Source organism: Aythya fuligula, chromosome 3 (genome assembly GCF_009819795.1).
Source record: "Aythya fuligula isolate bAytFul2 chromosome 3, bAytFul2.pri, whole genome shotgun sequence".
Lineage (NCBI taxonomy): Eukaryota > Metazoa > Chordata > Aves > Anseriformes > Anatidae > Aythya > Aythya fuligula.
The window spans coordinates 31,388,636-31,402,446 of NC_045561.1; the positions used below are offsets into that span (position 1 = coordinate 31,388,636).

At 49.5% G+C, this 13,811-nt stretch overlaps 1 protein-coding gene across 1 annotated transcript; it reads left to right on the forward strand.

Moving 5' to 3' along the window:
- Positions 1-1,696: 1,696 nt before the first annotated feature.
- Positions 1,697-4,829, forward strand: LOC116488292 (cytochrome P450 1B1). Its single transcript, XM_032185775.1, has 3 exons — positions 1,697-1,934; positions 2,397-3,413; positions 4,151-4,829. Exons 1-3 carry the CDS (start codon positions 1,915-1,917, stop codon positions 4,761-4,763), a joined length of 1,650 nt encoding a protein of 549 aa, XP_032041666.1. The 5' UTR covers positions 1,697-1,914; the 3' UTR covers positions 4,764-4,829.
- The last annotated feature ends 8,982 nt before the right edge of the window (positions 4,830-13,811 follow it).

Here is a 13,811-nt window from a genome sequence, read left to right on the forward strand (position 1 = left end):
TAAGCTGTGGCTCTGCGGCTCACAGCATGGGCAATGCACGTCCCCTGCAGCCACCTCCTGTTGAATGTTCTTCCTTCTGCTTGGCCACCTCGCAGGCATCATTTCTTTGTAAATTCGGATTTCCATGGGAGCTGGAACGGAATCTCCTCTGTTTGCTCCAGGCTCTCAGAGTGCAATGCAACTAGTTTACATGCTGCATCCAAGGCAGGATTTAGGGACTTACCGGGAAGAGCTGCAACGTCTGGTTTTAGGCAACTGACTCCCACAGTCACCAGGAGAAAAAAAAAAGAAAACAAGTTTGCCTGCTGGCGATGGCAAATGCCCAGTACTATAACGCAGAGCTCCAGTAACTGCTGCGAGCCACTGTAACCACCCCAATCCAGCACCCAGAAACAGCCTTAGCCACAGCTGGCTAGTTACAGCACGTGAAATTTACTTTCTACCTTGTGGTGGTGGGGGAGAGAGCAAAGCCCAGGTCTCTCTCCAAGCTTGTCCGGCCCTCAGGCCGCAGGGACAGAGCTGTGCATCGCTCCCCTTCGAAGCTGGACTGCGGGATCCTTCCAGCTCGCCCCAGAGACGGGGTGGGAGGAAGGGAGCTTACTGCTGGCGCTGCGGGGAGAAAGCTCTGACACCTCTGTCACTTGGCAGTGGCAGGAAGAAGCAGCACAGCGTGTACTGAGGCACACAGACGGGATTTCGGAGGCACGCGGAGAGACGTGGCTGATGCTGCTCTGAGCAAGAGCCGTGCTGCTGTCTGGGGGAGCCCAGGGCCCTGGCAGCGGACAGGAGCGCGCTGCTCAGCAGGGGAAGCAGCAGCAGAGCCCCGGCCAGGGCTGGGATCGCGCCCCGAGCTGGGCTGCCTCCCAACACCTCATTTAGCCTAATCCCCAAACGCCACCAAACCCCCTTTCCTCCCCTCGCGCTGTGCCCGCGCACCAGCTGACAAAGAAGCTCCAGTTCTTTATTTTGCCTTTATTTTGCTCCACCAAACGCCCCAACGAAGCGAGCCCTTCCCCATCTCCCTCCCCAGGGCTTCCATCACGCCGGGCCGGGGCTGCAGCCCCCGATCCCCTCCGGGGCCGGGCGGAGGGGACTGAAGGGCTAAAAAAAACCCCTCCGGCAGCGGGAGGGAGGCAGGAGGGCGGCGAGGCCGGCGGGGGGCGAGCTGCCCGGCGCTCCCCCGCCGCCTTCCCCCCGAGCCGCTGTCAGGTACGGCGAGGAGGGGTAGGGGCCCGGGGAGGAGATGGCTGGAGGCTTTCCAGCCCCGGCTCACGCAATGCAAACTCCGCACGCAACGGGGAGGCGACAGGCGGAGGAGGGGAAGCTCGGCAGCTCCCTCAAGCCCCCCCCTCCCCATCCCCGAGATGCAGGGAGACGGTGCCTCCTGACACAAGAGGGGCTGCTGCGAGCCTCCCGGCCGCTCTCCTCCGCCGTGAAAAAAAAATAAAATAAAGAAAGGGAAAAAAAAAAAGGGGAAAAAAAAAAAGCATCCGGCGGCTCAGCCGCTCGCCTTGGCGACGGCCCAAGGGCGGCTGGCAAATAGCGGCGACCCCTCCGGCCAGGGGAAGGGCGATTTGTCAGCGGGGCCAAGTGCGGCACGCCCGCAGCGCAGCGCACCGCGGATGCCGGGGGATTTAAAGCCGCGGCTCCCCATGCCAGGAGCCCAGGCGAGGCTGCTCCGGCTCCGGCTCGGGCTCGGCAAGGCGGGCGGCCCCCCTCTCGCCCCCTGAATCCTCCGCACCCTTCTCCCGTGGAGGCTGCGGCAGGTGGCTGCCGGCGGGGCGAGCTCCGACGGGTGAAAGCGGCCCCATGGGGGGCAGGAGCCGGGGCTCCCGATGAGATTCCCAGAGCCCGGGATCTGAACGCCGATCTCAGCAGCCGCCCGGCTCCTCTCCATCCTCCCCGAGGGCTCCGATGGAGGCTGCGTGCAACAGGTCAGTCCTGCCGTCTCCCTCCTTCTTCCCCGCGCCGCTTCGGGCAGGCTGCGGCACACGGGGGGGAGCGCAGCCCGCGGTCAGCCCCTGCCACCGAGGAGCGGGGCCGGGGGCAGGCTCGGCAGGAGGGGGCTCCGCGGCTCCGTAGCCCTGCGGAGCGCTGCTGGGCGCCGGGATCAACCTGTCTGCGTGCGGCACCCGGGGAGCTCGTCCGGCCAGAGCATCCTCCCCTGCCTCAGCCGTTTGCAAAGCTCCCCTGGCAGGAGGGAGAGAGCAGCGGCCCCGCCGCTTCTGAGCCCTTATTGTCGATTATTCCTTGGTTTTCTTTTTTAATTTTTCTTCTCTTTGCACAGGACCCAGGCGGGCGCCTAGCGGGGACGCGCCGCCACCCCCGCGCCCTGCCGGCCGGCGGCGCGCCCCCGTGCCCTCGGACTCCCTCTGACCTGTCCCCTTCCCTTACAGCATGGCCCTGAAGAGGCTGGGGGAAGCCCTGCGCGGTCCTCCGGCCCCGCAGAGCTGCCTGCTGCTCCTCGTCTGCCTGCTGGCCGCCGTGCACCTGGGCAAGCTCCTCCTGCAGCGGAGACGCCGGCGGCGGCAGGGCGAGCGCCGGGGGCCGCCGGGCCCTTTTCCCTGGCCCCTGATCGGCAACGCGGCGCAGCTGGGCAGCGCCCCGCACCTCTCCTTCGCCCGCCTGGCCGGCACCTACGGCGCCGTCTTCCAGCTGCGCCTGGGCCGCTGGCCCGTGGTGGTGCTGAACGGCGAGCGGGCCATCCGGCAGGCGCTCGTCCGCCAGGGGGCCGCCTTCGCCGGCCGGCCGGCCTTCCCCTCCTTCCAGCTGGTGTCGGGCGGGCTCAGCCTGGCCTTCGGCGGCTACTCGGAGCTGTGGAAGCTGCACCGGCGGGCGGCGCACGCCACGGTGCGGGCTTTCTCCACCGGCAGCCCCGCCACCCGCCGCCTGCTGGAGCGGCACCTGCTGGGCGAGGCGCGGGCGCTGGTGGCGCTGCTGGTGCGGGGCAGCGCCGGCGGCGCTTTCCTCGACCCGTCGCGGGTGCTGCTGGTGGCCGTGGCCAACGTGATGAGCGCCCTGTGCTTCGGCCGCCGCTACAGCCACGGCGACGGCGAGTTCCTGCGCCTGGTGGGGCGCAACGAGCAGTTCGGGCGCGCCGTGGGCGCCGGCAGCCTGGTGGATGCGCTGCCCTGGCTGCGCCGCTTCCCCAGCCCCGTGCGCGCCGCCTACCGCGCCTTTCGCGACCTCAACCGCGATTTCTACGCCTTCGTCCGCCGAAAATTCCTCCAGCACCAGCGCAGCCTGCGGCCCGGGGCCGCCCCCCGCGATATGATGGACGCCTTCATCCGCCTGCAGCGGGAGCAGCCGCGCCTGCAGCTCGAGCACGTCCCCGCCACCGTCACCGACATCTTCGGCGCCAGCCAGGACACGCTGTCCACCGCCCTGCAGTGGCTCCTCATCTTCCTCATCAGGTGCGCGGCGAGGGGCGAGGGGAAAAGGGGAGGCTGGGGGGGGAACGCGCTGCCCATCCCCGGCGAGACGGGGGGCTTGAGAGGCGTCGGGAAGAAAAGCACAGCTGGGCAGGGGTAGGAAGAGGTTTGAAAGAGTACGCAAGAAGCACAGGGTGAGGAAATCGCACCTAAACAGTAACAGAAAAGGGACGGAGAGAGTAGTTTCTAAGAACAGGATAGTCATAAAACTCCTCTGAGCACCGTTAGCAGGGATTTCTCAAAGCATGCAGACCTCCACGGGGGTGTAACGCCCAGCGATAACAAACCCCGTGCCGGCTTCTAGGAGGCACACACACAGCTGGAAAACCAAGTCCTCGTTCTGCCAGAAAGCCCCGTATTTTAAAAAGTAAGGTTCACTATAAAACAAAACTTCAAAATTGGATCAGTACATTCAGCTTAAAACATTTTAAGTTATTTTCACCCTTTACATTAATGTCACATGTAATCATTTTTTAATGTGAAAATTGAACCTAAAATGACACCATTGCATGGAAAACTGGGAGTTCACAAAGTTTTCCATCAAGATCTACACAACCGAAGTTTAAAAATATCGCAGGAACAAGCTGCCTGATTTAGAGCAGGGATGAGGATCTGGGAAAAATGTTTACAGCACGGGTTGTTTAAAAAGCATTATTGAGAAAGACGACTAAATCCTTTGAAGGTGTTATGTATGTACACACGCTTACTTTAAATGGCAGGTATCCCAAAGTGCAGGCCAAAATGCAAGAAGAAGTGGATCGGATTGTTGGCAGAGACCGCCTGCCGTGTGCTGAAGATCAGCCCCGTTTGCCCTACATCATGGCTTTCTTGTACGAGTCCATGCGGTTCAGCAGCTTTGTGCCCGTTACCATCCCGCACGCCACCACCACCAATACCTTCATAATGGGCTACCTCATTCCCAAGGACACCGTGGTATTTATTAATCAGTGGTCAGTGAATCACGACCCAGCAAAGTGGTCCAACCCAGAGGACTTTGACCCAACGAGATTTCTGGATGAGAACGGCTTCATCAACAAAGATCTCACTAGCAGCGTGATGATTTTCTCGATGGGAAAGCGGCGGTGCATCGGGGAGGAGTTGTCCAAGATGCAGCTGTTTCTCTTTACCTCCATACTGGTGCATCAGTGCCATTTTACCGCTAATCCAAATGAGGATCCTAAAATGGACTTCATTTATGGGTTGACCATTAAACCGAAGCCGTTTACCTTGAATGTTACGCTTAGAGATACTATGGATTTGCTTGATAAGGCTGTCCAGAGACTGCAAGCAGAGAAAACAGCCAACGAAAGTCAGCTGTCTGCAAACACCTAAGCACCGAGCCTTGCATCTAAAGATACTTCCTCTGTCTTCTTAGAATTAAATAAGTTATAGTTTGTTTTGCTGATTCTCTCTTTTTTTTTTTTTTTTTTTTTTTTTGGAAAACAGCCAACATTGCAAGGAACAAGAGCAGAAAGGAAAACTTCACAAGACATAATTCAGTACTCTCTAACTCTAGGAGAGCCAGGGTAATGATTTAATATATTAAATGTTAAACATACGCAGTTTGAAAGCAGGACTTCCATTTCCTTGCATGTTCACAGAAGTTGCCATTGTAAAGCACATTATATCTACTGACTGGTTGGATGGAGCACCTCTGGAAACTGGTGGTACAATCCTTTCTGTGTCTCCACACGCTGTGCCTTAACTCTAACTTTGCCTTCAGTGACTCCACATCCCAAAGTAAGATCTCATACTGACAAAACAAAACACACAGAAACCAACCAGCCAAACACGCTAGGATTATTGTAGCCTCCCTCTGAATTCACCATCCTGGAAAGAGCCATAAGCATGTGGCAAGCCCTGTGTTGTGACTGCTGGGGATGTACATTAATGCCTCAATAATAAATGTTTGAATGAGTTTTGGGAAAATGCCAATGTAAAGTCTTGCCTTTAACGTTCCAAAGTGTTTACATAAATGACTTTAAAAAAAAAAAAACACAGACTTGCTTATGAACACAACATTTTAAAATACAATTCATATTTTATATGCGAATGAACAGAATGTCCTGATACAATAACTTTTCATTAACTTTTGAAAGGAAAAGTCAAGTTTGATATGTCACCAAATAGCAAACGGGATATAATCCATATGCTGATATGTTCATTAGCGTGAAGCAAAGAGATATTTGAATTAGAAAGTTCTTGTAAAGGAAAAGCTGAACTTTTTTTTTTTCTCTTGCAAAGTATTAATGCCCTGTCCTTGGGCACATAGGTAAGTCATTTAAGATTCACATGTTCCAAAGTACACAGAAGTGAGAATTTGGGAGTTCTACATTGAAACACTCATGCCACAAGTAATGCCTACTGCAAATACAGGCCAGCTCACCACTCATTCTGTTAGGCTGAGTGCATCCAAAAACTAACTACATAGTTATTCTTCTGAGACTTTGTTCCAAGCAAATCATGCTAAAACTAACATTACACATCCTGATTGCTGTACATGTTAACTGAAGAAAAAGGTACTTCTAATTTCTTTTGATGAGGCAAATGGTTAAAACAAAAATCTAAACTATTATTTTCAAGTAAAACATACATGTGAAACTTTATGGCCTTGAACCTCTGGTTAATGTTTGTGCACACAAAGTAGCCTGTAATTCTCTGAAAAACAAGCTGTCATACATAAATGCCTGATTTTGAAATGTGTTGGGCATTTCCGAGGAGATACAGATCACCACAGGACATCCATCAGAAATGAGCATACCTCACGAACCAAGGTGTTCGTAGATACAGAAACACAAGGGCTCAGTGCTGCAGAGTGAGGTAGCTCTGTGAGACCCAAGCAAGTCAAGGGTTGCAGGGCCAGGTCTTCTCCTAGTCTTCATCACATTGGCAGCGGTGACAGTGCTCATACTGAGATAGGTGAAAGCTGGGTTGGTGGCACCACCCTCACTTTCTCAAGTAGAAACTTCACTGCTGCTGTTGTAATAGCCTGAACTAAGTCTAGCAGTACTGCCCCACGCAGTAGTGCTGTAACCATTTCAGGTCTCCGATTTCATACGGCATCAATTCCCTTTTTTCAAAGCTTAAGCACACACATGAACAACAAAACCCTTTCTTTGCCATGCAAAAAGAGTAACCTCAGGTGTTTTTCTGAATTATGTACAAGTCTGTGATATCCCAGAACTTAGCCTATACCTGTGAAAAGCTTTATATGATACTCAACATTTCCATATAGAGATCTACATTAGATCAAATACTAGCAAGACAGTTCTCTTTATGCCTTTCTACGTATCATTATTAAAAAAATAAAGGATATAACCTGTAACTGAATAGTTAGTATAACCGAAGGATCACTCATTCACGTTTTAGTAAAACAGGCTTTTGCAATTTTATACTCTTCCAAAAGCTTTACCTACGCATGGGCTACTAATGCAGCTTCCATTCACACTGTTCGTGCCTGTCAGGGGGTCACGCTCCGTAGCTGCTGGTCAATTAGTGCCTCATGTAATCTGTAAAGTTACTCTAATTTAGTAGCACCCATTTAGAATGTATGTAGTTGTTCAGTGGTTCAGTGAGCTAACTTTTATCGTCATTTTGAGATCGGTTGTGTTACCAAAATATTAAATAAAATTATTCTTATACTGCTTTGGCTTAGTTTGCGTGTGACTTCCTAATGTTAAGATAAAATTATTATCACTGATCTGGAAAGTATTCTTATTTTAGACCTTCGCTGTTCGTATACCTTTCACCCTCTTCCCATTTCTGGATGTTGATGTTTTTCTGCCCGATCACACCTTGCCACCTGCATTCACACACCATGCTATCAGCAGTCTCTGCTGCTCACCTTGGCAGTGCTCTGAATCCTCTCGTGTCTTTGGCTTTCTTCTCATGCCTGCCAATCTCTCCTCAGCCTGCGCGATCTCCTGTGTTTTCTACTTCCCTTTGGCATTTCAGCTGACATCCACCTACCCTGATTTCAAGCCTACAAACTGGTTTTCTTTTTTTTTTTTTCCCCCCTCCCCCTTCTATATCCAGTGCTGGCATCTACAGATTCCTGACAGCAGGTCCCACCACCACCCGTGGGACCAATTTGGGCCATTTTGGCCTCAGTGCATAGTCAGGAGCACCAGAAAGGAAACCTCAGGGCCAAACATGCCTTACTGTGCCCCCACGGCACAACCTCCTACGAAGTCAAGGAACAACAAAAAAACTGCACAGGCTGATGAGGGGCAGCTCCCTGCTGATGTTGGATTATTTTTTTTCCCCAGAGTTCCTCCCTGAGGGGGTGGGATTCTGAGTACTGGATGAGTTTGTGAAATGAGAAGGAGCACAAGCTGAAGATGACATTCAAACACCCCCTAGAGGTAGCTAAGGACCTGTGGAGTAGATTCAGTGTCCAAAGGCACCCATATGGCTCATAGGCGGCTAGGGCTGACCAGTGGGAGACACAGCATAGAGAAAAGGCGTCCTCCCTGGGGCAAGGCCCAGGAGCAGCACTGCATGCTCGAGGTGCTGCCACACTGTCCCTCTTCCCATTGTGTTGGGTCTGTCTGAGCTGGAGTCACCTTTTCCCTGCAGCAGCCCGCACAGTGCTGTACTCTGCACTCGTAGCTGGAACAGCACTGATATCACTCCAGTGTTGTGTCTATTGCTGCGTAGTGCTGGCACAGCATCAGGACTCCTTCCAAGCCCCCAAGAGCCAGCAGGCTGGGGGTGGGCAAGTGATGGGGAGGGGACATTGCTGGGGCAGCTGACCTAAACCAACCAAAGGGATATTCCATAACACCTGATGTCACACTCAGCAATAAAAGGGGGGGCTCTCGTGGGGGAGGGGGCTGTTCCTCCTGAACAACCACTACGCGTTTGAGGCCCTGCTTCCCAGGACGTGGCCGAACACCGCTCGCTGATGGGAAGTAGAGAATAATTTTTTCTCTCTCTGTGCTTCCGCACGGACTGATTGCTTCTTTTGTCTCTGTTTTTTCCTCCCCATTCCCTTTCCCTTTAATTAAACCTTTCTTATCTCAAACCTCGAGTTCTCTGTGTTGTATTTTCTCCCCCTTCCTCTTTGAGGAGAGGGGGAGTGAGAGAGCAGTTCTGGTGGAGCTCGGCTGCCCACCTGTAAAACCACCACACCCATTAATTTCTAGGTATTTCTCTGCTTATCAGTCATCCACAGCTAAAGCCTGGACTCCCTCTTCAGTGCTGGCAGGCACATCTGTAAAGCAAAACCTGCTCCCTTAGTGCCAAAAGATGCAGTGTTAATGACAGCCAGAAGTTGGCATGAAGAAGCTGTGCTTAGAGAGATCCGTGAATGTCACTGCACAGCTGTGTAATAGGGAACCGAACATTTCTGACTGCACACTGTAAGCCAGCACCAAGTGTTAGGGAAATAAAGAAAATTAGCTTAAACTTTTTTTTTCCTTTTTTTTTTTTTTTTTTTTAAATAATTCTCTATTTCCATTTTCCCTCTGTTTCATTAGAACAATTGGTAGAAACCCCCAAATTTTCAGTCTGGCCAAGGTGACGTCTAATAGCAGGTCATGCACATCTCAGGAGGTTTCCTGTTTGCACTGTCACTGCCTCACTCACCAGCCTGTGACTGGATGTCATCACAGCAACACTAGACAACAACACATAGTTCTTTCTTCATGAAATACAGCACGAAACGAATAGAGGTTAAGCAGCTGTACTCAAGACAAGTGTTTGCCCATTTCAACCTTCATGCTCAGGTTGCAGTGGTTTCTGTGGGCCAGGAAAGGCAAATATCAACTCACATCTGCTTTGTGTGCGCGCACACTAAGTCCGTCTTCCAGAATTTTATGAAAACCCTAAATTCAGATCTAGTTACTTAAAATAAATAAAAGACCAGGAATCTCAGGGAGAATTCAGGAAATCACGTTTCTTGGAAAACCAGCAGCTGTCAGGTCACCCCACTACGTAACACGGAGGGGAAGCAAGCAGGCTGCCCTAGCAGGGTGCAGTGGAATACATTCGCGCATCATTACATTCCTCATGAAGCCAAGAGTTAAACTCACTGGCTTCAGCAGGAGACAGTTCAGGGCAGCTGAAATAAAAATAATATAAGAGTAAAGAACAAAACTCACCAGAAACAGCCACTGCTAGAAAGAGGAGAAGGGGATCAATCCAGGATCTGGGGATCAGCTCTCGGTTCCAGCATAGCCATGGCACAATGCTACTAAAAGCAAATTTGCACCACAAACTCCAACTAGTTTCACATCTGATCCAGGACGTTTTTGTAAGTGGCACATACTGGGTGGGTGTAGGTCTGACGGTAGGAAATGAGTTCAGATCACCCAGGCAGAGCAACTGGGTAATTGAAAGCTTACATTTTACCTGAGAAAGTCGAGGACTTGGCCATGGAAAGAGAATAGTTAACATTTGCCTTCACTGCATCTTTAGCTCGGCCAAATTTCACATAGACCTCCCATTCACCCACACAAAGAATTCGAGTTGGGATAACAGGGAAGATGGACTTGGCTGTTTCATGGGTGAAGAAAAGGGCTGGATTCTCAGCGGTGCCATTATTTGGGTACGCAGCACAACACAGATGCAGTGACTCAAATTTCAACAACTCTGCTGTTTACTGCTCCACATTTTTGCAACTGAGTTTTTTCTTGTGTTCCAGTTGCTTGTGCTCAGACCAGGCCAACTCACCGAACTGCCAGGTGAAAACAAGCTTAGTGCTGAGCCCCAGAGCATTCAGGAAGACTGCAGTCAATGCTTTGATAGCCCTCCCTCAGGGCTTTTTGCTAGCTTTTCAGACAGCTCCACTAACCAAAACATTCCTTGTTAGCGTTGCCCTGTCCTTCAATATGTAGAACAAATCTGGCTCCCACTTGAAAGGGCTACGCTAGAGATAACTAAATCAAATGAATCTATCAATACTCTCCACTCTTTATCCATGCTGAAAGGCTGAGGATACTTATTGGTCTGTGCAGTAAGCTTGGAAAACTCAGGACTGAGGCATTTCAGCTGCAACCATGCAGAGGGAGGGAAAAGTACACACAGGGGACTTTTTAGAGGTGCATAAATCAACTGCAGAGATATGTCAGAGGGACTGAGAGCTAGCAGAGGAAAATACACTTCTAACATGTAGAAAGACCCTCCAGCTAGGGAAGAAGAGAGCACAGGGCCTCTGACAGGGAAAGAAGCAGTGGGTTTTGCTCTGTTTATACCCACAGTGTGCCAGGGTTTGGATGGTAAGAGCTCCTTGTGGTGTTAGAGAGGCTCACTCACATCGGTGGCAGGGTTCATCAGAGGGCTCTGGACACACCACAGATGTTCAAACACTAACTCCCTCTTGTTCCCAGTAATAAAGCAACATTTAAGACAATTTTGACTTTACAAAGCAAGTATGATTTGCAATAATCTGCAAAACCAGATAAAACTCCATGTTTCTTTTATGCTTTATATTCTGTGAAAAACTTCCAACCTGCAGCTTGAAAATTTAATTCTACTGTACATCTTATCTTCAATTATACTTTCTCCTTTCTATAGAGAAAAATCATGAATTGTGAAGCTATTCATCCTTTGTGGTTCAGGAAATTTGAGTAGCTCAGTTCAGCTAGAAAGAAGTGCCACCTGAGATTAAACAGACTTCACAAAAATTACTCTTTCCAATGAAAAATGAGATTCACTTTTGCATCTCATTGCAGCAACCCCCCTTTTCCTTCCTTTCACTCACATGCATGGCTGCCAGGACACAGCATCGTGCTGCAGCTTGCTCTGAGACAGAGCTACGTTCATCTTTCTGGCCAAAGCAAAGAGGAACTGTACCTACACTCCAGAGCAATATGTCTTGAGGGGAAGCTTTCTGGGCAGCCCTTTCAAGCGGTACAGGAGCAGAAGGGAAGGGTTTTCCATCACTTTTCTCCGAACGTGTGTTGTTTCTCTCCAGTACCTAACATCCTGCATGTGTGCCGTGGTGAGCACTGAGCTTTGGTCAGAAACATTGCAGGAAGTGTTTAATACTATTAAACAGAGATGAATTCCCAGAAAGGAGAGAAAAATCAGTTTTAGACAAATAATATAAATTAAGAAGGTTCCCCAGAGAATTACAAAGCAAATTCTCCGGTGATGTTGATGAACTAAGACTGAAATCTTGTAGTGAGAAGTCTGAATGCTGCTGGCATTATGACTAAGATGCTTAACATCTGTGCACACAGAACTGCAGCACGCTGACAGTACCACCTTCTGCGTTTTAAGTAAAAGGCACTAATTTTCTTGAAGCCATCAGCAGAGCCAGAATTCAAATCATTTGGCTGGTAATGTAAAGTATATGAACACTTCTTCAAATACCTTTGTCTCCTGAGAGCCAGAAAGATTCCTGCTGTATCTTCAGAAGTTAGAGAGGGAAGAAGAGACGGATATTTAGACCTGTTGTGTTTAGATGCAGACACGTAAAGCTCCAGGACCTCCTCAGTGGTGCCGAGAGATTATAAAGAACAGTCCCTAGGGGTTGAGGAAACAAGCCACACTGATTTAACAAGACCGTGCTGTAGAGTCTCTCCAAATTTAGCTACCTGATGCCACAGCATCACAGAAGGGTTGATGCTGGAAGGGACCTCCAGAGGTCACCTGGTCCAACCCCTGCGAGAGCAGGGCCACCTAAAGCTGGTTGAGCCATTCTGCTTTCACCACAAGATGCATTAAAGAAGTGAAGCCATCTCCCCAGTATTTTAAAAAAGAAACCCCTTGCAAAGCACTGCCATCTGTTTTCCTATGTTCCCAAATATCCCCATGGTAATGGTAGATGAATGGCATTTCTTTCGGCAAACTTTGTAGGCAGTATTAAAGAGAGGAAAAGATGAGTGTCTGCAAATATGATGTTCTATAAATCCCTAATCTTACCATTACATTTTACCACGTATTTATTTACCACAAACTGAAAATTAAATTTTATATGTAAAACACATATTACAATTTATGTCTATCCAAATCTTGACAGGAGAAATTCAGAGCACAGAAAAACAATTGAAAAATAACTAGAGAGCAGAACTCTGCCTTTTGGTTGCCAGTATTCAATTTTTTTTCTTTGTTTTCCCCTTCTTGAAACCTGAACTCTCAAGTCATTTTGAATTCATTCTTACAAAAGCACTCAAGCACAACTAAATAGCAAACTAAAGAGAATCGCCACATCCCCAAGATAGTGTAAAAACCACACCACCCTCTTTCAATTCTGCACTTGCTGATGTCAAGTTTAGCCATCCAGCCCCAGGAGCCACTATCAGAGTTTCTCTGCCAGTAGCTTGCAAGTCATGATGAGGTCACTGATTTTATCCAGGGACAAACTAAAGCATGGGGTTGAAGTTCACGGTTAACTAAAGCTCTACTCAAAGCCCTTGATGAACATCAGCATGGTTCCAGGACTGTCAGGTTACTTTCCTCTCCCAGACAAGTAAAAGGCTGTCCAGGAGACACACAAGGAGCTTGATTTCTGCCTCCACGACCCCTAGATTTATTACTACTCCTCTTGTTTTTAACGAAACACACTGAAGGTCCACATTGCTGTCAGCTGTTTGCAGCTTTTTTTTTTTTCCTTGTTTAGCTGCTAATACAGTTAATACAAAACAGGTACAGCCCCCATCCTGCTTCAGAAGCACATCTTGGAAATTAGACAGCTCTGCTAAAGTCATCCCAGATCAAGATTATGAGATGCATATAAAGAGTCACAAGACAAACCATTCTTAATATGCCACGAAAGCATTGTTTATCCGTGTGCACGCACTGAGGCATCTGATGTTGCACTTCCCCATTTACAGAGAAAGCCAGCTCCACGCAGGGAGACCACACACTGTGTCACATTTAGCACCTGTTAGGAAACTTCAGCATGACTTTAATTATCTCCAAGCCTGGTAAATCCCTTTCTGCCTCCTTGCTGCAGGGGTTTACACCAATTACTGTGATACATCATATAAACCATACAAACCCCTAGAAAGCTGCAGTTTGCATCCCAGTTCGCAAATTCCTCTCTTTTTCACTTTCTGGTTGCAGCACTGGCCGTGACAGAACAAAAGACACAATTGCATCCCCGTACTGCAGTGCATACTTGTTATCAGTTGCTTGCACTGTCTATAGAGCTATCCTACGTTGACAGAGGAACCACGTGAGAGCAGTGATGCCAGGGTTCACACCCTTTCAGCATTTTTATCTAAAGAGTAAATTTCTAGAAAAATTTTGTAATGTTAACTTGTTGTCTATGTCTACGACCACATTACCTACATCTAAATCTGCTGAGAAACATCAGGTTTCACACCCAAAACCAAACGACTTCACTCATCTCAGGGTACCATCTGCTTAAGCTAGAAACAGGAGCCAAGTGTAGCACCAGCACAATAACATGGCCAAGCCCCTGGCCAA

What these genes read in the sequence shown, in the direction of transcription:
- LOC116488292 (XM_032185775.1), top strand. Translation starts at nt 1,915, where the DNA reads ATGGAGGCTGCGTGCAACAG. An exon ending in ATGGAGGCTGCGTGCAACAG is followed by an intron (nt 1,935 to 2,396) that starts GTCAGTCCTGCC and finishes CTTCCCTTACAG; the next exon opens with CATGGCCCTGAAGAGGCTGG. An exon ending in CTCCTCATCTTCCTCATCAG is followed by an intron (nt 3,414 to 4,150) that starts GTGCGCGGCGAG and finishes TTTAAATGGCAG; the next exon opens with GTATCCCAAAGTGCAGGCCA.